A 25,449-nucleotide genomic window follows, 5' to 3' on the forward strand; every position below is an offset into this window, starting at 1 on the left:
TTTCCTCTAATTTCAAAACGCGTATTTATGAGGCGGAGGAAGTTCTAGTTTGTTTGTTAAACATGTATTGTCAGAGCAGACGGATGATATCTGTACATGACTTGCTATACTACTTTTTTCTTTTTTACAGAGATATTATTTGACGGTCTTAAGTTGCCAGTTCGTTGTGTCAAATAAACCCTGAGGAGACACGTAGCATCATTCACTTAGTTCATCGTACAGACTAAGATGTTTCCTGCTTTGACCTCGGGTTTACGTTGAGGCCTACCCTGAAGTAAGAAAAACGCTTCACGGCCATTGGTTACCAGCGGCGCAGGTAGGGCCTTGCCCCGTGCACATACTAGGAGAGGGTCAATCAAGCAGGTAGTCTGCCGTTAGGCTTAGGGGAGCAGTTGCGTTGTGTTTCACGTGTGCTTCTTTGTAGACTACATATCCCACTCTTTTGAACAGTTGGGAATGCCTTCTTGCCGTACTTATTATATGGATAATACGGCAGATATTTGTGATTAGGGTCGCTAATATAATAACATGGATCCTAGATACGAGTATTCTTCCGATACTGGCATTTACCATGCCAACTACTTAAGAAACTCCAAAGCAATTGGTGTACTTTGGGGAGTTTTCACAATCTGTTTTGCTATTATTAATGCAGTCGTATTTCTTCAGCCTCACTGGTTGGGAGACACCCCGGCAAGCAAAGGAACGGGGTATTTTGGACTTTGGCAAGCTTGTCTTCTTGTGCAGGACGGTCAAGATGTCGTTTGTGAAGGTCGACTAGACGACTTTAGTACTATCCCGTCGCCAGCGTTTCGTGCAGCTACCGTGTTCGTTGGCTTGTCTGTTACAATAATCCTAATTTGCATATGTTCCATGTTACTGTTTTTTGTTTTTCACTCTTCTACAGTGTTCCACATCTGTGGCTGGATGCAAATTTCTTGTGGTAAGTAAATGTTTTTAATTTCAGACCAAGAAAACATTTGGTTATTATAATTGTTTATTTTAGAAAATGGATATTTATAAAATAAAATATGATTTATGAAATAAAATAAGATATAAAACAAAATATGATTTTTCATGTTTAGAATAAGAGAAGGACTCTCGTGGAAAGGGACTGACCGAATTAAAATGAGTGCTTCATTTCCTCATTCCCGCATCATTTTACATACGAATTAAAAGTGAAAAATTATTCATGTATTTTTGCAATTAATTCATATCATCGATGATTAGCTAATTCTTTAATCGTGGTAAATGCAAGTTAACTCCGCGAGGTCAGGATATATTTCAATTCTTAATTTATATTTAATTCACTGCAGTGGTTTCTAACAATTTCAGAAAGTATCAGTGATAATTAAACTATTGCTTTTTAAGAACGTAGCGCAATGGCGGTCCCTATCTGTGACTGCCACTTACACTATCCCTTATGATTAAAGTTCGATGATTTCCTGAAATATTGTTTTAGCCCGCTTTCTCTCCTTCCGAAAAAATCCTGGATGTTCCTTACTGTTAGTGCTCGTAAGTTATTGCCTATGTATTGTCTTGGAATAGTTGTCAGATCTTAATAAATAAGTTTAATTTAGTTCGGTAACTGTCTTTTTAGTTGTTCTCCGTTTATTTGGTTAGTATACCTAATTTGCATATTCTTGATAGTTCGCTGTTTCACTTAAGAACCGTTAAACGCTTGTTGATCTGGCATTTCGTGGCAGTATGCATGTTCCACCCGAGAAATTTGATATTATTAGTAAAATAGACTATACCATTCCTTCAATTGTATCATGTAATCAAGCAGAACAAAAATGATACGATTTTTAAAAACAATAAACTTTACTTAACGAGTTAAACATTGACTGTGGATTTAATGAGATGTAGACGACCTCCCCCCAGTGATATTATCTTTTTTGAAGAAATCGGAAATATTCTGTTGAGTCAAGTTCCATGGTATTGCAGTTTCATAGTCTCTTTTCACCCCTATTAGATAGAGTACACATATATTTCTTGAATTTCTCATCAGAATCAACAAATTTAATATCAGTGTCGAGATGTCTTTTTTGCGTTTGTTTATTTTAATCAATTACCAACAGATTGTTAGATTTTAAGGGGGATAAAGAGAATATTGTTATTCATTTTGGGACTAATGATATTAAGCACACACGATCTGATGATTTGTTTGACAAATGTAGGACCATGCTGAAGAAAATGCCACGAGTTATGTCATAATGTCTGTATCTGCAATTCTGCCCAGGCACGATAGGAGGGATTATATGCTGACAGCCTTATGGATAAACTCAAGACTTGAAAGACTCTGCAAGGCTGTTGGGAAGGAAATTTTTATCAGCTTGGCCCACACTTGTAAGTAGAAGGAATCTGTTTTGTAGAGATGGGATACATTTAAACAAAGGTGGTGCAAAAGTTTTTGCCAGTACTGTATCATTGAGGATTCCTTAAGAGTTCAGGGAAATTTCTAATTTGGGGGAGAGAAGGGTATGTAGATACGCGTTTATTTGATGGTATATATACCTCGAGAGTTCTTGTTTGTTACCAACAGATCATATCAGCCCGATGTTCTGAGGGCAGAAACGTTTCAATTGAGCGGGCAGCTAATGCCAGGTAAGCAAGCTTAAATAACTTCAAGGGGTGTGTCAGGGTAGTTAACTATGCAAGAACACCGTCTTAATTGTTAATACAGTAATGCCAGAAGTGACGTCAATAAAATGAGTGAATTCGAACTGCTGGTTACAAGTAGCACCGATATAATAGGGCTCGCGAAAAGTAGTGCCACCTGTAAATAGGGGAAAATGAGTTTCAGTGTAGTATGTATAATGCATTTAGGAAGGATACGACAGATAAAAGGGGTTATACGGTCATGCTTCTTATCAAAATCAGCCCGAGCTCAAGAAAAGCTTTCCCCGATTCAGCCATTTCACATTCTAATATAGAATCTGTATGGTGTGAGATAGTTGGAAGCAAAGGTATAATGAGAGTGGGAGTAATCTACAGGCCAGGTGATTGTGAAGATAATGATGGAATGGAAATTTGTTTTCATATAAGGAAAATAATAAATAAATAAATTTTGTTTATACTCCGGGACGACCAAATGGTCAGAGGAGTTCACAAGATAGACAGAATACAAGAAACAGCACCCGTGTTCAGCAGTCACGGGCTTGAACCCCGGTCACTCAAGGCACGTGTATTTATGCACCCGCGCGCCTGACCACTAGGCTACGGCAGGAAAGTTTTCGAATATGTGGGTTGCAGAGCTTGGAAACTAGGTACCTTAGAGGAGACTTGATAGAGGTTTAAGGTTCTGAGAGGCAAAAGTAAAATGAATGAGGACGAAATTTTCACGGTTATAAACGATTCTAGAACTAGGGCCCGTAAATTCAAGTTATGGGGGAGATGTTTAGACTGCATTGCAGAAAGTTTTATTTTAGTCAGCGAGTTATAAATTACTGGATTAAGTTATCTACATGCGTGGTTGAGGCTAACAGTTTGGAGGAATTCGAAATCAGCTGGATAGTTACTTACGGGAGGAGGAAAATGCATAGGTTGTCTACTTCCTTTACTTTTATTAATTATTTATTTTATTTACTTTTTTTTATTATCTTTTTCCTTTGTGTGGTAGTAAGGAAGGGATTTATCATTCCCCCCCCCCCCCAGGAAGTGAGATTGAGAACTGTATAGTCAAATTTGTGTGTGAGCAATTGTATAACGATAATTTGCTGATAAGGATTCTACAATCCTTAATGAGTTTTTGGTGTACAGTAAACCCCGCTAATCCGGTTAAAGTTAACCCGGATCGAAATATGAAAAATTCTGTTCACAGTTGAGTACTTTGAAAGACACATAGGATTTAAGAAGGCAGATAAGACACTGACTGTGCAGAGAAAAAGAGATGGAACATACATTACATTGTCTTGTGTGTTGTTCAGTATCGTTGTTGACGCATGATCAGACGGATGTCATTGCTTATATCGCTTCATTTGTTTACTTCTGTATACGGTATGTACATAAGTTAACATATTTTATATAATTATGGGTTCTAAAGAATTGAAAAGTGGAATAAAAAGAAAAATACATTACTTTAATTATCATTAACTTGAAAATGATGTTCCTGGAAAAAAATTGCTGAAGAATTTGGTATTGGCCAACAGACTGTCAGATATTAAAAAACAAAAAGAATCTATAAATGCATTTGCTTTAAAATGCGATGTGGGGATGATAAAAGCAGTGTATCAAAGTTAAAAATCCAAAAGAAGTGTTGCTGGAAGCTGTATTGAGTGGTATTCACAGCAACGATGAAGTGGCGTTGGCGTGCGACGCCAGCGCCACCTGATAAATGTATAACATGACAATACAGTACCATTTATCCATTGATAGATGGATAAATGTACATTTATCCATCTATAAAATTGAGTAGGGGTGCCAAAAAATAAAATAAATTACTTAAGGGTGCCGTTATTAAAAAAAGGTTGAAAGCCACTGCTATATTGTATAGCCACGCGCGTGGTTTGAAATCTGGGATTTATGAATGTTTAACATTAATTTTTTGCAATTTATCTTCATATTTTCGATTTTGTTAATACTTGAAAAAAAAAAAAAAAAAAAAACTCGTAAAGCGGGAACTGCCTGTATTATCTTTTTATAGTTTTTAAATAAAGGCTCTACAGTAATATTGTTTTATTTATTTTCATCATCACTGCCTATATTTTATTTATTAAATTTTCCATTTATTTGTGTTCTAAGTTTTTGTTCTTTTAAGGTTATCTTTTGCTTCATCAATCCGGATTATCGCTTAATTCGGATTAGCTAGGGTTTACTGTAATGTACTTGATGAAGACTAATAAATATTTTTATTATTATTTTACTTTTTTTTTTTCAGCTAGTGCAGCATAAGCCTTAGGCTTCCTTGCACCATATAGTTAATACTAAATTTTTCTTCTTTCTTTATTCTTCTTTTCCTCCGACTCCTGCTTCACTTACAGATTCTTCCCTTGAACTGCTGCTGTCTTCTTCCATGATGGTATGATGTTCAGCCTCATCTTCTTCCATTCCGCAACTTCTACGTTATTGCATCCCCAAATTAATGTTCATACTTTTGACACTGTTCATATTTGATTCCAGCGAAATCGATAAGAACATCATTTAAAGAGGTTTTTTTTTTTTTTTCCTATGTACTTACCAGAGCTAGTCCTTATGTGGGATGCAGAATGTGCAATGAACAGTTTCAAACTGAAGAGGTCTTCTCCTGCTGTCTTTTTCCTCCAAGAGTTATTGCAGCCGGTCCATTACTTTATGTCATGTCAACTGGCATCATACCTACATATTGCACTTTTTATGTTATAATTTTTAATGTTTCACTTTTTAATTTTTAATATCACTGCCCTTAACTCGTCTCCTACTCACTGTCAGAATATCAAAAAAAAAAAAAAAAAAATCTTCAATCGGCGTGGGCTTTGTACACTGGTGTGCAAAACTTGCGGACGAACACTTATTTCTAAAGGTTACGAAAACAAAATCTTTACTTAAGTTACTCTCAATTTCAATCTATGCCTCCTCAGGTTCTTCGTCTGAGCAAAAGGAAATATCCCGCCAGCATTGAGCCTGCTCAAACCATTCAAGGCCTTATACACCTCAATCAGATCACCTCGCAGGTGCCTAGTTTTCAGATGCTGCAACTTGCAGAACTTAAGCCTTTCTTCATAAGCGCACCCCTTTGTTCCTCTCACCAATCTTGTTGCCCTTCTTTGTACTCGTTTAGCAACTCTAAATTCTTCCTAAAATGAGACCTTCAGACCTGTATACATTACTCAAGGTGTGGCCTCACTATTGCTTTGTACAAAGGGATAATCACCTCCTTGTCTCTGCTAGCAACATTTCTATATAACATTGCCAAAACTCCATGACCTGCTCTGGCAGACCGTTTGTACTACTGCTCAGAGAACTTCATATCTGACTGCACAATTACCCCAGGTCTCTTTCATTCTCCACCTCCCTGAATGTAGTATCACAGAAGTTGATACGCTTCTCTTGGGTTACTGCTACCCATATGAAGTACTTTGCATTTGTCAATGTTAAACTTCAGTTGCCACTTCTCAACCCATCTGCCTAACTTTTCTAGATCCTGTTGCAGTAGCATGCTGTCGTTAACAACCCTGCCAACCTTTGATCACCTGAAAACTGGGACATTAAGCCTGATATACCTTCATCGATATCATTGATAAATACACACAAAAAAAACCCAACAACAATGGGCCCAGCACCGAACCCTGGGGGACTCCACTAATAACATTAGTCCACGTAGAGCAGTGTCCATTTATTACCACTCTCTGCCGTCTCCCACTCAACCATTCCTTTATCCATTGCAGTAACTTGCCCTTAATGCCATACCGTTCCAATTTGTACAGCAGTCTTCCATGTGCAACAGTATCAAAAGCTTTCCTGAAATCCAAGTATATGATATCAAAATTATGTTTAGCATTCAGTTCCTTTGTGATCACATCGTAGTATCCAATCAAATTGGTCAGATGAGACTTCCTCTTAACAAACCTTTGCTGCTGTCTTGTCTAGGTGATCCTGTATCACGTCTTTAAACCAGGGACTTCATTATTTTCCCCGGAATAGAAGTTAAACTAACAGGTCTATAATTATTTGTGTCACCCTTTGAACCCCCTTTGTGAATTGGGGATACATTTGCACATCTCCAGTCCATGCGGACCTCCCCTGACTCTAAGGATGCTCTCATAATTATGGCTAAGGGTTTGCTTACGTCCTTTGCTGCCTCATTTATTATAACTGGATAGATTCTATCTGCCCCAGGTGCCTTTTTTTATGTTTAACTTCAGCAATTTCTCTTCCACTTTGCTCTCAGTTATTACAAAATCACTTAGCTCCCTGTTAGAGTTTGATAAACTTCTGGCCTTCCCCTCCTTGAATAACTCCTCATGTGTGAATGTAGATGCAAAATACTCATTCAGTTTATCAGCTACTTGAGCAGGATCATCAATAGCCGAACCATATATGTTAAGTGGACCAATTTGATTCATCCCCTTCCTTCTAGAGTTTACATAAGTAAAGAACTCTTTGCTTTTTTTTATTACGTCCTTTGCCAAAGATTTCTCGTAATCTGCCTTCGCTTGCCTAACCTTGATTAGACTAGCTTTTATCTCTCGTAGGCCTTTCTGTCGCCTGATAATTTATATGCATCCCATGTATTTTTCTTTTCTGCCACGAGCCTCATTAATTCATCCTACTTCCATTTAGATCTGAACCTTGAACAGTGTTTCTTAGTTGGTATGAAAAGCCTAGTAGCCTCCAAGATTAAGTTCTTGAAGGTTTCCCATTTATAATTCACCGTTGGTAACATCATCAATAGATCCCACTGTATAGAATTTAAAAACTGTCTGAGACGTCTGTTGTCACCTTTATGAAAACAAAAATACTATTCTGGCATCATCAAAGTTGGCATTCCTTGGAATGCTGACTCCCAGAGAATGCTTGGCCTTTGGCACTCACACAGTGGCGTCTGTCCCTCTGACTTTTGATCCCTCTCCCCTACCCCTATTTCGCCTTCCCCGGGTGGACTGCCTTCTCTATCTGTGCACTTTAGCTTTTCCTCACATTCAGACCTCCCTTCCTCTTGTTCCCCCAGGCCTTCTCTTCATTTTTTTTTTTTTTTTTTTTTAACTTGGTCTTCGTCCAGGACACTCAGGCGACCCTGGCGGAGACCAGCCAGAGAATAAAGGGCAACCTCCTAGCGGTGTGTGCGGGCAACGTGGGGTCCCATCAGGGGCCTCTGCGGCCAAAGCCAGGACACCCAACAAAACCTAACGCAATATGTCATATACAACAGACAACACTTTTTTTGGCATTTACAGTAGTACTGTATTTCTTCATAGCGTACATATGGCGCAGATGTGAGAAATCGCAGGTGGTGCCTAACACTATGCATTATTCTTTCTTCTCATAGCAGAACAACTCTGCTTGCACAGCGAGTTGCACTGGTATTGAACTACTTCGAAACGAATGGCTTGAGTAAAAGTTCACCTACTTATTAATTTCTGGAAAACAATCATAAATTACACAGTGTGATTTACTTTGTAAAGGAGTCTATATATAATTTATGATTATTACTGGATAACTGGATTCCTTTTAGGATATAAAGCTGTACGTGACTCTCATACACAATGACTGAGTGATCATCCAAAAGTAATACATACATATATATATATATATATAGAGACATAACACAAAAACTGGCAAGGCTCTTCACAAAGTGCATTAGAAAAGGTGTGATGCCTAAGCAGTGGAATAATGCAATCATAGTTTTGCTGCATAAGTAAGGAGATAAATCAGAAATTGGAAATTATAGACCAATTAGCTTGTTATCCCATATCTACAAGTTGTTCACAAGGGTCATTACTAACAGATTAGAAAGAATACTTGATGAGAATCAACCGAAAGAGCAAGCTGGCTTTAGGACAGGATTCTCAACTATGGATCACCTTCACGTAATATCACAGCTAATGGAGAAAGCAAATGAATATAAAACACCATTATGCCTGGCATTTGTGGATTATGAAAAGGCATTTGACTCCATACAGCATAAGGCAATGTTTCGGGCACTGGAAAGACAAGGCATAGATACTCAATATATTATGATTTTGAAGAAAATATATGAGAGTGCTACATCCTTTATTAGACTAGACAAAGACAGTAGCAAATTGAAAATCGAGAAAGGAGTTCGACAAGGAGACACAATATCTCCGAAGCTGTTTACTGCTGACCTTGAGGAAGCTTTCAGAAGATTAGACTGGTCGCAGAAAGGAGTCAATGTGAACGGAGAGTACCTAAACCATTTACGATTTGCAGCTGACATTGTGGTCATAAGCCACGATCCCAAAGAATTAGAGGAAAATCTTAATCAGTTATGCACAGTTAGTAAGGATTTTGGACAAAGATGAATATGGCTAAAACAAAAGTAATGATGAACAAGTATGCCACGGAAAGGGAAATAATGATTGAAGGAGCAGTAATTGAAAAGGTGGAGTCATATACTTATCTGGGACAAGTTATTAGCTGTAATAATGATAAATGGCTGGAAGTCAAGAGAAGAATAAATTTTGGATGGATAGCATTCAGGAAATATAGTCACATACTGAAGAGCAATATCCCAGTTTGTCTGAAACGTAAAATAATGAATCAATGTATACTCCCCACCATGACTTATGGAAGTGAAACTTGGGCACTCACCAAAAGAATGGAAGGGAAGCTAAGAACTACACAGCGAAGAATGGAACGAATTATATTGGGAATCAGACTGTTAGATAAGAAGAGAAACACATGGATTAGGCAGCAAACTCAAGTAAACGACATTCTTATCAAAACTAAAGAACTAAAATGGTCTTGGGCAGGACACATAGCTCGAAAACATGATGACAGATGGACTAAGAAAATAACAGAATTGTACCCAAGAGGAGCTAGAAGAAAACCTGGAAGACAAAGGCGGAGATGGATAGATGAAATTCATGAGTTTTTGAGTAGTAAATGGATGGCCAGTGCTCAAAACAGAAGGAACTGGAAAGTTGCTGGAGAGGCCTTCATCCTGCAGTGGATTGAAAATGGCTGATGATGATATATATATATATATATATATATATATTTTTTTTTTTACATACATATATAATAATAATCATAAACAAGAAAAGAAAACAAAGGCTCTTAACTTACATTAAAAAAAAGTCTAGCCGTTTGAATTTAATAATTGAAGTAAAGGTGAAACCGAAAGATAAAACATCAAACAACCAAAAAAAAAGCGCCTCGTGAGTAAATAACGTGTTCAAAATGATAATATCACATAAACGTCATATCAGTTCGACAGTTCTAAAGCTAGAGAGCAAATAGCCAGCAACAAACACGATAAATGCGCTCCCGCCTAGAAGTTTGGAATCACAGCGCTTCTATTGGAGGGCGGGGTGCTCGGGTTTTCGGGAACTGGTGGGAGTCATCACGGAACAAATAAATACATGGGCTGTATTAGGGCAACTAAGAATATGTATAGGCGCATGTATACTTGCACGTACACCAATGCTAGGAGCATAGTTGATGAATTTGAAGTGGTAGTCAAGACATCAAACGCGGATATTGTTGTTGGATATCAGATACTTGGTGTTAACCAGATATAAGCAGTGCACAATTGGAATTTGAGGAGTACAATGTGTACAGGAAGGGAGGAGGGTTTATGCTGTTAGTTAAGAAACATAAAATCTAAGGAAGTGCATTCAGTTTACATAGATAGTCAGTGCAATATTGAATCAGTTTGGTGTGATGTAAGCACTGGGAAAGCAAAAATTAGAGTAGGAGCGTGTTATAGGCCCAATGACTCTGATGAATACAACGAACAACTGTACAGGGAAATAGTGGGCCAGTAAGTCAGATTGTCTAATAATGGGGGATTTTCACTTCTCAGATATTGACTGGAACTTCTGGGTGGGTCACTCGCACACTAGCAAAAATTTTATGGATTTATTGGATGATTGTTTTTTTACAGCAAATACGTTAGAGGCAACCAGAGAGAGTAATACTCTTGATCTGGTTATCAACAGTGATTATTCGTGCATTAAGAATTTGCAGATAAAGGAACCACTGGGTGGCAGTGATCACAGTATACTGATGTGGGATTTACTTAAAGATATTACTACCATAAGGGGTAAAGGGAAGGGTTTTGGCTTACGTAAAGGTGACTGCAGTGGTATCAGACAGTTTTTAAATTGTATACAGTGGGACCAACTGATGATGTTACCAACAGCAAACTCTCAATGGGAAGTAATCGTGGAAGCTACTAGACCTAAATGGATGTTAGATGAACTAATGAGATTCGTGGTAGAGAAGAAAAATGCATGGGATGCATTTAAATTATCAGGCGACACTGATGCCTGCGTTAATTATAAGCTAGTCTGTAATCAAGTCACAAAAGAGGTTACTTAAGCAAGGACTTCTTTAGTTATATAAACTCTAGAAAGAAGGGAATGAATCAGATTGGTCCACTTCATATCGATGGTTCGACTGTTCATTATCCTGCTCATATAGCTGATAATCTGAATGAGTATTTTGCATCTACATTCGCACTGAGGAGTTATTAAGGGAGTGAAATGTCAGAAGTTTATCAAACTGTAACGGGGTGCTAAATGATTTTGTAATAACAGAGCAAAGTGGAGGAGAAATTGTTGAAGTTAAATATAAGAAAGGCACCTGGGGGTAGATGGGATCTATCCAGTTATATTAAAGGTGGCGGCAAAGAAAGTAAGCAAACCCTTCTCAATAATTATGAGAGCATCCTTGGACTCGGGGAAATCCCTACGGACTGGAGATGTTCCAGTGTGTCCCCAATTCACAGATGATCTAAGGTGACACGAGTAATTACAGACCAGTTAGTTTAACTTCCGTTCCGGGGATGGCGCCTCCGTAGCCAGGCGGGAAGGAGCAGCAGTGCGTAGCACACGCTTCTTGATTAGACCGGCGTTCGAGCCCGTCACCACCAAATACGGAGGATGCGGAAAGATCAGAGAATGATCACCGCATATCCCGGAGCAATATGGCCTTAGTTGCTAATGCTCCTAAAAACAAAACAAACAACAACAACTGTTCGGGGGAAAATAATGGAGTCACTGGTTAAAGATGCATTGCATCTAGACAAGACTGCAGTAATAATTCAGCCACAGCATGGGTTTGTTAAGGGAAAGTCTTATCTGACAAATTTGATAGGATATTATGATGTGGTTACACAGGAACTGGATGCAAAAAATAATTTTGATATCATATATTTGGATTTCAGGAAGGCTTTTGACACTGTTGCGCATGGAAGACTATTGTACAAATTGGAACAGAATGGTATTAAGGGTAAGTTGCTACAATGGATAAAAAGATGATTGAGTGGGAGAAGACAGAGGATGGTAATCAATGGGTGCTGCTCTTCGTGGACTAATGTTATTAGTGGAGTCCCACAGGGTTCGGTGTTGGGTCCACTGTTGTTTTGCATATTTATGAATGATATTGATGAAGTTATATCAGGCTTAGTGTCGAAGTTTGCAGATGATACAAAGGTTGGCAGGGTTGTTAATGACAGTGTGCTACTGCAACAGGATCTAGGAAATTTGGGCAGACTGGCTGAGAAGTGGCAACTGCAGTTAACATTGACAAATGCAAAGTACTGCATATGGATAGAAGTAACCCCAGAGAGACGTACCAACTATGTGGTACTACACTTAGGGTGGTAGAAAATGAAAAGGACTTGGATACTTTTGCAGTCAGATATGAAATTTTCTGAGCAGTGTAGACAGGCTGCCAGAGCAGGTCATGGGGCATTGTCAATGATATACAGGAATTTTGCTAGTAATGAAAAGGAGGTGATTATCCTTTTGCATAAGGCAATAGTCAGGTCAAGCCTTGAGTACTGCGTACAGAGAAGGGCAACACAATTAGTGAGGGGAACGAAAGGGTGATCTTACTAAGAAAGGTTTAAATTCTTCAAATTGCAAATTTGAAGAATTTAAAAAGCGTCTGGAGGCTAGGCACCTGCGAGGTGATCTGATTGAGTTGTATAAGCTTTGAATGGGGGTTGAGCATGCTCAATTCTGATGGGATTCTTCCTCTTGCTCAGATTACGACCCTGAGGGGGCATAAATTCAAATTGAGGAAAGACAGGTATAGAATCGGAAATTTGCCTTTTGCCAGCGGGTAGATAATTGCCGGAATGAACTTCCATCTATTGTTACGAAAGTTGATAGCTTAAATAAATTCAAGAACTGGACAAACGTTTAAGAGTGAATGGATGTGTGAAATGTGGTTTTTTTTTTTTTTTTTTGGGCTGATGCTACGTAAGCTTGATTTCTTGCATCACATGCCACGATTACTACTACAGTTTTCGTTATTTTTTTGAAATTACAATGTAAGGGTTAAAAACAAGCACATACACCTACAATTTTTTAAGAATTTTTATTAAGCATTGAAAGATACAGCAAGAAATAGTGAAATGATTAAGATTAACAACTATAATCTCGTCGAGGACAAATGATTTTTCATCAAAATATCCTCCACAATATTTATATCACTGCCCTACACAGATGTGGCATTCTGGCGATTAATTTTATAATTCTACCTTGACTAACATTATTTTAAGCGATCTGCAAGGCCTTCCATAAATTTTGTGAAGATGGGCAGACTTCACGGACTTGGGTCTAGAATAAATAATCCCATAAAAGCTCTATTGGGTTTAAGTTAGTCGACTGGGGTAGTCACACCATAATTGGCAATACTCCGTCCTGTTGTTTAGTTACTAGAAAGTCCCTACACAGCTTAGACCTGTGCTTCTGGTTATTTTTTTGTAACACAAAATTCACAAAAGTTGAAGTCCAGAGGATATTGCATTATGTTCAAGAATGTTTTTATAGCCTTCTTTTTCTTAAAATTCTTTTAATTCTGATGATGTCACCCACTCCAGGAAAAGAAAACTAACCCCAGATCATGATGGAACAACACCGTGCTTGACTGTAGGCACCAATGAATGTGGCACCATTCTTTCTTCATTTGATCGCCTCACACGAATTCTACTCTTGAATCTGCAAATTTCAGATTTGCATTCCACAGTATGTTTTTCCATTCTTCAATTGTATAATGTTGACGGTTCTTAGACCAAGCCAATCGTTTCTTTCGACTTTCTGGTTTTTAAGACGGGTTTTCGGACCGCTACACGACCATGATGTTCTGATTGTGTAAGATGAAGTTTTACATTGGATGTTGAAGCGGGAGTTTCTCTGTTCCTATTGAACTCATGTCGGATTTCAAGTGCAGAAATTCGTGGACTGCGTTTAGAAATCAGTGTTATCGTCTTATTTTATTTTATTTTATTTTTTGATTTGGTAGTTGTTGTCGCATCGGCTTCTGTGACCATATTGCACCTCCCAAAGTTTTTGCAGTACTTTGATCCAAGCCCGAGGCGGGAATAGAACCGGCGACCTTTGGGTTGCCGGGCAGGTACTTTACCCACTGGGCTAGCCCGGTCGGCGTTATCGTCTTATCCTGTGCTTCCATTGTTATGCGCGGTCGTTTTGATTGTGGTCTGTCCTTTAAATTGCCAGTCTCCTTGAATCGTCGAATGATAATTTATAATTCCTTTAAATGAAACACCTACTTTTTTTGCCAATATTTCTCTTGGAATAACTTTCTTCATACAGAGTTATAATAGCACTTTTTTTTTTTTTTTTTTTTTCAACACTCAGTTCCCTATTCCATTAAATGAAAAGTACGGTGTATGAGGTCATCAAAAATGTGACCGTAAACAGATGGGATTAAGTTATGGAAGAAGAAAGACAGACGTATACAGGCTGTAATCATAAAATTTTCTTCATAATTTCTGTAGTTTTATCCTCACAAATAGGAGAAGCAAAAAAGAAAATCAAAATCGCCCACTATGCAGAAAAGTAATAATCATTGATTATCCGTGATTGGTTTCAGACCAGAACATTGAATAATAATTTATATCATCATTAAACTCTGTATTCAAAACGCTGTGACTGTCAAACTGGCACGTGACTTCCTTTTAGTGTATATTATTAATTCGCTCACAGTAAAATAACGATCTTGGTCACGCACTGATCCTATCGTACTACCTTGATTAACTGTCGTTTGTGGGGGGGGGAGAGGATAGGGAGTTCCGTCAGTTAACTGCAGTTTCCGTTGAAAAGTAATCTGTATAGGAAAGATAAGATTAATATCTGAAACAAATTTATATCTTTAATATTGAATTCGTATTGTATTTTTCAAGGTTTAAAGAAGGGGTCAAATGAAAGCCTCTTTTTTTTTTTTTTTTCTTTGTTATTAATTAGTAATTCCGAGAACCAGAAGTTAACATTTGTGGATAATGAAAGGCTGAAGACAATAATACCTTTGCATACAAGAAACAATCTCAATATGAATAAATAGATAATATTACACGAAACAGGAAAAGTGAACTAGCAATTCATTTACAATGTTTTATAATTAATGCTTTAAGTCTCAATGAGGTAAAACTAAAAGTAATTAGAACAAAATAACCAATTCATTTATTTCTTTATGGACATGTAGAGAGATGATGCAAGACGAATATGAGAAATATCGAACAGTGTGATCGTTTAGTACTAAGGCATGAATAAGCTAAAATAGCACAGATATTGAGAAAAACAGTTTCATTAGTATTATTTAGTTTTTAATATCACTCATATTTTACTGTACATTACTTTTTTTTATTTAACGCAAAAAATGTTTATTCCTATAAAAACTATTATCAAATTTTGTAGATTTGACATATCTACAAGCGAGGCACCTGACATATTAAAAATAGGCTTATGGAATGAAATAATCCAACAGCATGAGTTTTTAATTGGCATAAAGAGTTTAAAGAAGGTAGGGAAGGTCATTCATGAAGAGGTCTTCGCGTCATTTATAGGTCAATGAAAATACTGACAAGATCAGGATTTGCTCCACTCAGGTAGACAATTAACTGTGAAACGATTCCTGAAGAATTAAATTTTGATAATGAAACGGCTGCTGTTCGTCCTGAAATATCGTGAACACGAGATCATTTCTGCGAAGATTGTGCCACTCATTTTGAGTGATGAATAGAAACTGCAAAGACTACATTTCTTCTGATTTTTCAAGTGAAGATGGGCAAAATAACGGGCGTGTGTAAAATAGTAATCGGTGACGAAACAGGGTTCCTGTAGTATAATCCAGGAACAGAAGTAAGTCCTCTGTGGTAAACTCCAACATTCTTGAGACCCTAGAAAGTGCGTATGTCAAAATCTCAAGTGAAGGTGATGTTGATTTGTTTCTTTGATAAAACTCAATTTATTAACAAGACTCCGGAAGCCAAAATGAAATCTATGTCAAATTCATCCCACAAGATTAAACATTCAATCGGGCTCGTTCCACATAAATTCTGCAGCGTATGTACGATAGCTGTTTTTCCGCACTATGGAGAGGGTTCGGGTTCTGTCTAGATGCGAGGAACTTTTATGCACTTTTTCGTATCGTACTGAATTTCTCATGAGCCAGCTGCGTGGTTTTTCCCATCCAGGAAACTCAGTTTTTCATTCGACAAACAGCCAAACTAATCATAGTATACACACAATGTATGGACACAACACACTGACGCCTCGTGAACTTCGATTAACTTGGTATAAAAGCTAAAACAACCAAACTAAGTTTTCAGGTACGGTTGTCAAATATCAGTTAAATATTAAGTATTATTATTATTTTATTATTATTATTATTAGCCATATGGTGCAAGGAAGCCTGAGGCTTATGCTGCACCAGCAAAAAAAAAATTCCCGAGTTACGCTGAGAGAGAGAGAGAGAGAGAGAGAGAGAGAGAGAGAGAGAGAGAGAGAGAGAGAGAGAGAGAGAGGAATCATCAAGAAAGAGAAGAATGATGATATCCAGCTCAGGACCCTGGGTGTGCCAAGCCCATACTCACCAGATGTGAGCCCCTGGGGTTATAGAAGACACTCAAGCGACAGCTCTCGTGGGTAGTACAGTTGGTATTATCGTCGTCATACCGGGTAGAAGAGACCCAAGTCCGAATTCCGTCGATGACGCGAGGAATTTTTTATGGGTCTTTTCACAACGTGGCTGAGGTAGTCGGTCTCAGAAGAGGGTAGTATGGTTTTTTAATTCTGGAAACTTGGGTTTTTCGTTCAGAAAACAGCAAATCGATCACAAAACAATTTCACGCAATTTACAGACATATACGGCGCAATCGGCCTCCGTAGCCGAGTGGTCAGGGGCGGGAGTGCAGTAGCACACGCTCTTTGAGTAGACCGGGGTTCAATCCCCTGACTACTGAATACGGTCGATCTGCCAACCCGCACTGGACCAGCGTGGCAGATTATGGTCCATTTCCCTCAGCATGAATTGTTGAGGAGGCTTCCATCCTGCAGTGGGTTGATAATGGCTGCACTTTACCTTTTTTTTTACGGCGCAATATTGGCTTACGTTGCCGATGCTCCTAAAACCCTATAATAGTAACAGCAACAACCTAATAGCCACTTTTTTTTTTTTTTTTTAAGTCTCCGAAGCAGTCTGTCTCACTTCAACGTATCAGACTTAAACAACTGAAATGTTCAATACAGTAATGGATAAAGTTTCAAGTTGTTTTGGGGCCAATATTTTTATGAGTGTGGAAATAAGTTGAGTAGTTGGGTGTCATGTCATAAAATTACATTTTATGGTATTTCTAATTCATAATTGGGCCCCTGTGTAAATTGTGTCAAATATATGATTAAATCTTAGTTAACTTTTTTTTTTTTCTCCAGTTCACATGATTTAAGAGTTAATTTATGCTACTTTTGTCTTTCACATGATTAAAGTGTTTTTCATGTATTGAGAAAGAAGCTAAGTCTTTTCTTAGTGTTGGAGCTATACGTCGAATGCTTCTCATTGTTTCAATTTAATAAAGTCGTTTTTAACATTTTGTGAGCTCTGCCATTTTGAAAATAAACAGAAATTTGTTTATTTTGGTAAGTTTTTTGTGGAGTATAGATAACAGTAGCTCACATCTGGTGAGTATGGCTTGGCACACCCAGGGTTTTGAGCTGGATATCATCATTCTTCTCTCTCTCTCTCTCTCTCTCTCTCTCTCTGTCTCTCTCTCTCTCTCTCTCTCTCTCTCTCTCTCTCTCTCTCAGGGTAACTTTTTTTTTTTTTTTTTTGGCTGGTGTAGCATAAGCCTCAGACTCTCTTGCACCATGTGGCTAATTATAATAATAATAATAACAGACTGCAAATTCCTATTTCTGTTAAAATGGAAAATTTTAGCTTCGTAATTTTTTGTACAGTAGCAATATATTTTGTAAAGAGTATTTTTAGGTTAAGTCAAATAAAATACTGTATATCTAAATGGAGTTTACTACCTGCACACTTCAAAAATACCCCAGGGGCTCACATTTGGTGAGTATGGACTTGCACACCCATTGGGTATGCACACCGAGTGTCCTGAGCTGGATATCATCATCATCATTCTTTTTTTTTTTTTTTTTTTTTCGTGATTCTCTCTCTCTCTCTCTGGGTATTTCAGAAATTTTTTTTTTTTTTGGCTGGTGCGGCATAAGCCTCAGGCTTCCTTCCACCATATGGCTATATGGTGTAATATGGTGCAAATTCGTTGTTTTATTATTATATAATAAAACAACGAATTTCCAATACAACATTTAAAGCAGTAATCATAATTATAATATCGATTATTTGTTTATATTGGATTCCATTTGTATTGTTGAAAAAAAAAACTTTTCACATAGTCCGTAATTTCCTGAGAATTATTTAATTTAATAATTGTCTAAGCCTGCGTTTTTAACTTTAATAACACCCTTGCGGCGAGTTTCGAACCTTCGGATATCTCCTGTTGCATAATTTAATTCCATCGTTTGGTAGTTTGTAGCAATATATAACTACATTAACCCAATTAACAGTGAGAGAAAATAATCGATGAGTCTTTTTGAAAGGAAGCCGTTAAAAGTTAAGTTGTTCGTGTATGTGTAAATTAGTGGACGAATCCAGTACTGTCGTTAATCAGTTAAGTCAAAACAATTATCTTTTTGTAAAACGATAAGTTTCAGCTCATTAGATGAAACAAATAGCTTGTGTCACGGGGTATTTGGCCTCTTAATCTCTGAATGAAGTGCGTGGAAGTTTATTTTTTCTGCATCTAATAAGGAAATGTTGTACTCAGTGAGCAGCTCAAGCTTTCCGCTGCTTCTCACGAAATGCATTGACCCACAAACAACATCCTCAACGTGGTAGCTACTACCAGGTTAGAGAGGTAGGTCATTTTTGTAGTTAGTTCAAGTAATCGTTCCCTTTTAGAAGTTTGCGTTTTTCAGAATAGTCAGGCACTAAAGCCCTTCAGCGTCAGAAGTGAGCTGGTTTATTTTTAATATCTAACGTAAATGGTACCGGCAAATGCTTGATAACCTAAAGAATTATAAAAAAAAATATGAGGATACAGCAGAGATATTACACTAGTTCGTTCAGCACTAAATAAAGGCCTTTGATGCCACTTCCGCGTTAGTAGTCCAAGTGCAATATACTAGGACGAAGTTAAAGACTTCGTTCTTTGGGTTGTGCATGCTTGATTTTATATGTAATATATTTGAAATAATTGCTTTTATCGTTAAAACGACTAGGTTGTATAGACCACGGCCCTCAACCTTTTCTGTAATGCAACCAACATAAAATGTTAGGAAAAAAAAACTGCTGCCCCACATATTAAAAATTTGTATTTACAGATATAAAAGACTTCATCATTTTGGCTCCTCAGTTTTTCATAATATATGTAGTGTGGTGTGTGTGTGTGTATATATTATATAGATGTAACAAACTAATTAACATAAAAATAGGTAAAAATAAGAAATAAAATTGATAAGGCAAGCATCAGGGACAGCAAAATAGCATAATCCTTTGCGTGTTGTATAAAACAGGAAAAATAATAGTAATAATAAAACTTAAGCCAGCAGCATGGCTTAAGTTTTTCCTGTTTTATATATATTATATTGCCTTGTACTTTATTAAATATTTCGCGACCCACAGGTTGGAAAATACTGATATAGACAACTCGACTGTTTTTGGTTAAGGGGCAGTGAATTTTTAAAATTAAGAATTAAAATTATTTAATAAAGTTGGTAAATGTGCGGTATTATGGACTTATTCCACTGTAAATAGGCCTTTAATTGTTACATCATCCATCTGATAGGTCAAGGGCTGTTATTTTTCAATACTTTTTATACTTTCCGATCTAACATTTTTCTGTTATTCTTTTGAATACATAGTTACATAAACAAACCTTACTCATTTACCGAGGCGCAGGTTACTAAAGTAAATGCGCCTCAGGGTCGCTGGAGGGCCCGCCATCAGGATTCCGTTGATACAGACAACCCCGCGACCATGTTTTAGGGCCTATAAGAATATGTGCACGAGTCACATCGTCCCCACTTCCCAAGAGTACCTAAATCTGGCATGCCAGAAGCAAAACTATATTACCATTTAGTACTTAGTACACCGGGAGCAGAGTGTGTGTGGGGGACGACGTTGACATGTGTGGCCGTTCGAAAATCTTGCGGTCGTTGGGGGAAAATTTATAGTTTCGCCTCTGACCTAACCATACATAATAAAAAGATTAGATTACGGTATGTACAGTGGCGTAGCTACCATAGACAGGCAAGGCAATTGCCTCCGTGCCCCAGCGTCTTTGGCTGTCTCCTGTTTTTGCAATTTTCATTAATTAAGTAGGGGCCCCGAACATGTTCTTTGCCTCCGAACCCGAAAAAGGGTAGCTACGCTACTGAGTATATATATTAAGGCCGCCTTAGCCTAGTGGTCAGGCGCGCGGGTGCATAAGTACACGTGCCTTGAGTGACTGGGGTTCAAGCCCGTGACTGTTGAATACGGTGCTGTTTCTTGTATTCTGTCTATCTTGTGAACTCCTCTGACCGTTTGGTCGTCCCGAAGTATAAACAGAAAATTTATTATTATATATGTATATATATATATGTATGTATGTACATTTAGAAGGCTAATAAAACTAAATCTTAGGTTACCAAATGTTTAAAAAAAAAAAAAAAATGCCAGCGAAGCTTATATCCATATAGTTTGTCTTCCTGCAGAAGTATGTGTTAACGGGCTGATATCCATGTAATGAAGTTGATTATGATACTTTATGAAATATCATAATCAACTTCATTAGAAGAAGAGAGAGAGTAACGAAGAAAGGTTTTTTAACTAATCAGGTTAATGACGTCTGATTCGGAAACAGATTATCGTTAAAATCTGAGTCTGTTCACCTGCAAATTTCTTGGATTTGAGAAAAAATCAAAAGATAATTTTTCATTTTTGTGCTGTATACGACAGCCCACTTCTGATATTTCCACCAAGTGTATTATCTCTGTACGGAGGATAATTAAGTAAATAGATTGGAGTAGACATTATTGCAAAAAAAATTTAACTTTTTTATATATAATTTTATTAAGGCCTGAGTTCTGAACAGCACTAAATGATTTCAGTTAATGAGTTCGCATGCGTACCCTTTGTAAATTGAACTGAAATTATGCACGTATGCTTGTTTTGTTTGTTTGTTTTGGGATTTATTGGGCACATCGGCAACTATGACCATAGTGCGCCAGCACGTATGCCAAGTAATTTACACAAATACATGTGCACATAATTTTGTTATGCAAATATAGAATAGTTTTAAAGGAACGATCTTGCTATGCTTATTCGGATATTTCTGAGCAACATTTCGTGGTAAATGGCGCCGAGATATATCTGAGTGATTCGTTGCGGTGAAGAGACTTCGGCTGGATGGAAACGGGTAAGTCGCAGGTGGAAATAGCAGAGAGGTCAGAGTGTTCAATCAAATGTGATATCCCGAATGTGGTAAAGGTCGAGCAGAAACATCCGGAACAAATGGCCGAACACCAGTAGACGACCGATATCTGGCGCTGTCAGAATCTATATATATATATATATATATATATATATATATGCCTATGTTATACGAGGGGTATCAAAAAGTTCGTACCCTTACCTAGAAATAATATCCTTAGAAAGGTGAAACTTGACAGGAACTTTAATCCTTTTCTATGTATTCACCATGTATTCCTTTCGAGGAATGAAACAAGAAGAATAGAGGCTGGGTGTTGCAGTAGTTCGGAGCCGCACTGGGCAACAAATTTGTTGGTGGTAGCAACGGCTTTTGCAAAGGCGTCAGCAATCTTGGAACCCATCGTGTGGAGACCTTACACATGTGCAGATGGTCATGTAAAATGTTGTGGGCAGACCCATAACTAATTCCCGCTGCAACTGCGATTAAATAAATTGTCACACGTCTGTCATTCATCACCAGCTGCTCAACCTTTGGGGCGCCTCCGTAGCCAGGTGGGCAGGAGCAGCAGTGCGTAGCACACGCTTCTTGATTAGACCGGGGTTCGAACCCGTGCCCACCAAATACGGAGGATGCGGAAAGGTCAGAGAATGACCACCGCATATCCCCGGAGCAATATGGCCTTAGTTGCTAATGCTCCTAAAAACCAGATAACTCAACCTTTTGTGTGTGGGGGGGGGGGGTGGAAATAAAAAAAAAAAAAGGGATTTTTTAAATTTTATTTTTGATATTGATAATAATAATTCTTTTTTTTAAATATTCCTTATTTGTTCTGTTCCCTTATTACTATATAGACCGCTATTCCTTACACCCCCACGTACACATCTGACTTAGCTTCACAGGAGAATTCCAGATTCAAGGGAACTTCTCAATTGTGTATAATTCCCTTCGGAAAGGCTGAGTGTTCAGGAATAACAAACTCACAAATTAATAAACAACAAAGTTTATTTACATATATATATATATACAACATAATATACAATTGAATAAAAAAACATGTAATATGCATACAAAGTTAAATCAAGGATACCTTGCATATATTATTCTTATTCCTGTTTCCCTTCACTAGCTAATCTAAGTTGACCATTATATGAAAACACTTGATTCATTCTTCTTGCCCTAATTAACTCCTTGGATACAATTCTGTTTCTTATATTAACAATCAATATGCTGCTTTCATCATTATACCCTGTGTTCTCACCATTCTGTTACAATACACTGAAGACCAATCTTAACTTTCCTAAAGTCCCCATTTGTTATTAGTCTTTCAGATGAACCAACAATTCTTCATCAATACAAACACTATATTCAATTATCTATCCTTAAAACATATTCAAAGTTTCTTATATAATTCAATTATCTGTCCTTAAAACATAATCAAAACTTCTCAAATAAACCTTACTACCCTTCTAACACATTATAATCATTTGAACAACAATTTAATCTATTACTCATCCTTCGTTTCCCTTGCATTTTACAATAACCTTTTTTTAACATAATAACTCTGTTAGTATATATAATTTACTTCAGAGATAATTTATCTATCATTTTACTTCTAGTGCTACCCCCTTTTTTTTAATTATTAATTAATCACTATACTGTTTCACTAACAGTCCTTATTAACTTACATTACTTAATATCTCACCTACTTCTATCTTTTTTCTTTCCCTTCCGGGGAGGTTTCATCCTTCCATTTTTGGCTCTCTGAGGATCTCCTTCATCTGCTACACCTGAATTTGCTACAGATAATTTTTAGGAACTCTTGGCTGCATGGGACTGGCGTTCTTTCTCCACCTTATTCGGGCTACCATCCATTCGCTGCTTCCTTCCTTCCTTCTCATCGAGCTACTAATTCCGCATTTTCGCTCCTTCTCTTGAGCTACTAATTTTGCGGATTTCGCTCCTTCTCTCTCTCCACCTTATTAAAACTTATTCACAAAATAAAACTCACAGGGCATCTCACACTAACTCCTTCTCTACTCCACTTTTTACAGCTCATCCACAAGGAGATAGCTCATAGGGTGCCACCCTCGCTTCTCTGCCCCACCTTTTAAAAACTTCTTATTAAATTAAGAAATATTTCACAGCGCTCGTTTGGGTACGGGTCACTACCCTTGCCTTCCTCTATGATGGATTAAACTATTCGCAAAACGGCCACTGCTCTTGCCTTCCAATGACGGACAGGCTTATTCTCCTTACACTCCATAATTTCTAACACGACAAAAAACTCAACTGTCTGTCCTAACTCATTTTCCCAAACGCCGACAAGAATCTCAACTTTGTCTCCCCTTAACTCATTTCCATACACACCCACATAACTGAACTCAGGGATCTGTCTCTTTCCACATTTTCTAAACAAAAAAAAAAAAAAAAAACTTCAACTGTGTCTCCCCTAACTCATTTCCATAAACACCCACAGGAATCTCAACTTTGGGTTCTGTCTCCCTCTCTCCGTGTTCACTCGCTTTTTTCATCTCAATTACGTACCACCCCTGTGTGTCAGGTCCGTCCTTGTTCTGAGTCTTAACCAATCTTTCTCATTTTATCAACTTCCACTCTGTCCTAATTCGCCCATGTTATCTTTTCCCAAGCTTTCTGTTTATTGCTCGATCTAACTTCTTATTTTAAGAAATTTGTAAAATTTCTCAGGCTGTCTGTACCTTTTGAAGTTCGCCGCCTATAGTTATACTTTAGCAGATTTATTTCCCAAGATCTACCAAACCTGCCATCGCCGACAGCCAGATGCCAGTCTTAAATCTAATTCCCAGCATTTGTTCCGTATTTACTACCTGTCTCGTCTCCAGGTGTCACCGATTAAAGAAATGTCCCGACAGTACCATGGTCCTCCGCGCCCTTGTTTTCCAGAGTTAACACCTATTACTAACAGCAGTTGGTACTCGTTTCTATTGTTTTGGTTTGTCTGTGTGAGCTGGGAGTCGAAGTGTACCTAGGTTGCTAATAGCTTTTCAGCCTACTGCTCCCCTTGTATAGACGTTGTCTAATTTAATCCCTTGTGAGTGATCTTAGTAATATTCTTGACTTGTGGGGTTTCGCTCCCCCATATTGCTTTATTATAAGTTTTACTTTAAATTAATCTCACTTTTCTATAAAATAATATATTTGTAAGATTTTGCATCTTACACTTTGCAACCGTCTGTGCATGTTAATGGTCTTCCTTCTCTTGGCTTGTCAAAGACACTTGTACGACCACACTGGAACTCCCGTTTCCACTTTTTTACATTGTCATTGGATGGACAACTCTGCCCATACACAGCTTTCATTTCTTCAATTTCTCAGCTCACTTGATCACTGCTCGATACTTCACTTTATCAACCATAGCGTCCTTCCTCAGATTCCGTGCTCCTTCTCTGGTGTACGATCACCTACGGGAATGAAATTTCACATGTTAGTTATAGAATATGTAGACAACTTATATTAAAAAGGGCATCTTCCTACTGATGTTTTATCTAGGCCAGGGTACAACTTTTTAATACCCCCTCGAATATAGGGATCCGCAACCTTTTTTTTTTTTTATTTTTGAAGGGGTCCGTAGAAGGGGTCAGTACTTTGGGAACTACTGCCGTAGGACCTCGCGAGTAACATAGTTGATAGCATAGCATCGTCCTCTCCGTATCGGGTGGAAAAGACATGCGAGGCATTTTTATGTGCCTTCTTCGCAGTGTGGCTGGGTTAGCTGTTAGTCTGTCTCAGGCAAAGGTAGCATGGTTTTTACTCCTGGAAACTCGTGCTTCCAGGTACATCACGAAAACAGGTACATCGACCACAGAACACGCGCAGTTTACAGACTTAATATGTACTGCGCAATACGGTCTGTCGCTTATATGCTTAAAAAAGAAAATCTACAGAGAGAGAGAGAGAGAGAGAGAGATGTGTATGCAGAACGATCCATGATTCCGGTTATTAGTAGGAGTGACAGACACAATACTTTGGAATTTGCATTTCCGATATTACTTGGCATATCAAGATTT

The 25,449-nt window shown here is 37.8% G+C and overlaps 1 protein-coding gene across 1 annotated transcript in view; it reads left to right on the forward strand.

Moving 5' to 3' along the window:
• The first annotated feature begins 390 nt into the window (after positions 1-390).
• The window catches only part of LOC150076270 (LHFPL tetraspan subfamily member 3 protein-like), a 93,578-nt gene continuing 68,519 nt past the window's right edge, over positions 391-25,449 (forward strand). Inside the window, exon 1 of the mRNA XM_090387605.1 lies at positions 391-940. Within this exon, the coding sequence (XP_090243731.1) occupies positions 529-940 (412 nt within the window). The 5' untranslated portion in view covers positions 391-528. The remainder of the gene's footprint in view (positions 941-25,449) is intronic.

This window comes from Mastigoproctus giganteus, chromosome 13 (genome assembly GCF_048544385.1).
Source record: "Mastigoproctus giganteus isolate SK-2022 chromosome 13, ASM4854438v1, whole genome shotgun sequence".
NCBI lineage: Eukaryota > Metazoa > Arthropoda > Arachnida > Uropygi > Thelyphonidae > Mastigoproctus > Mastigoproctus giganteus.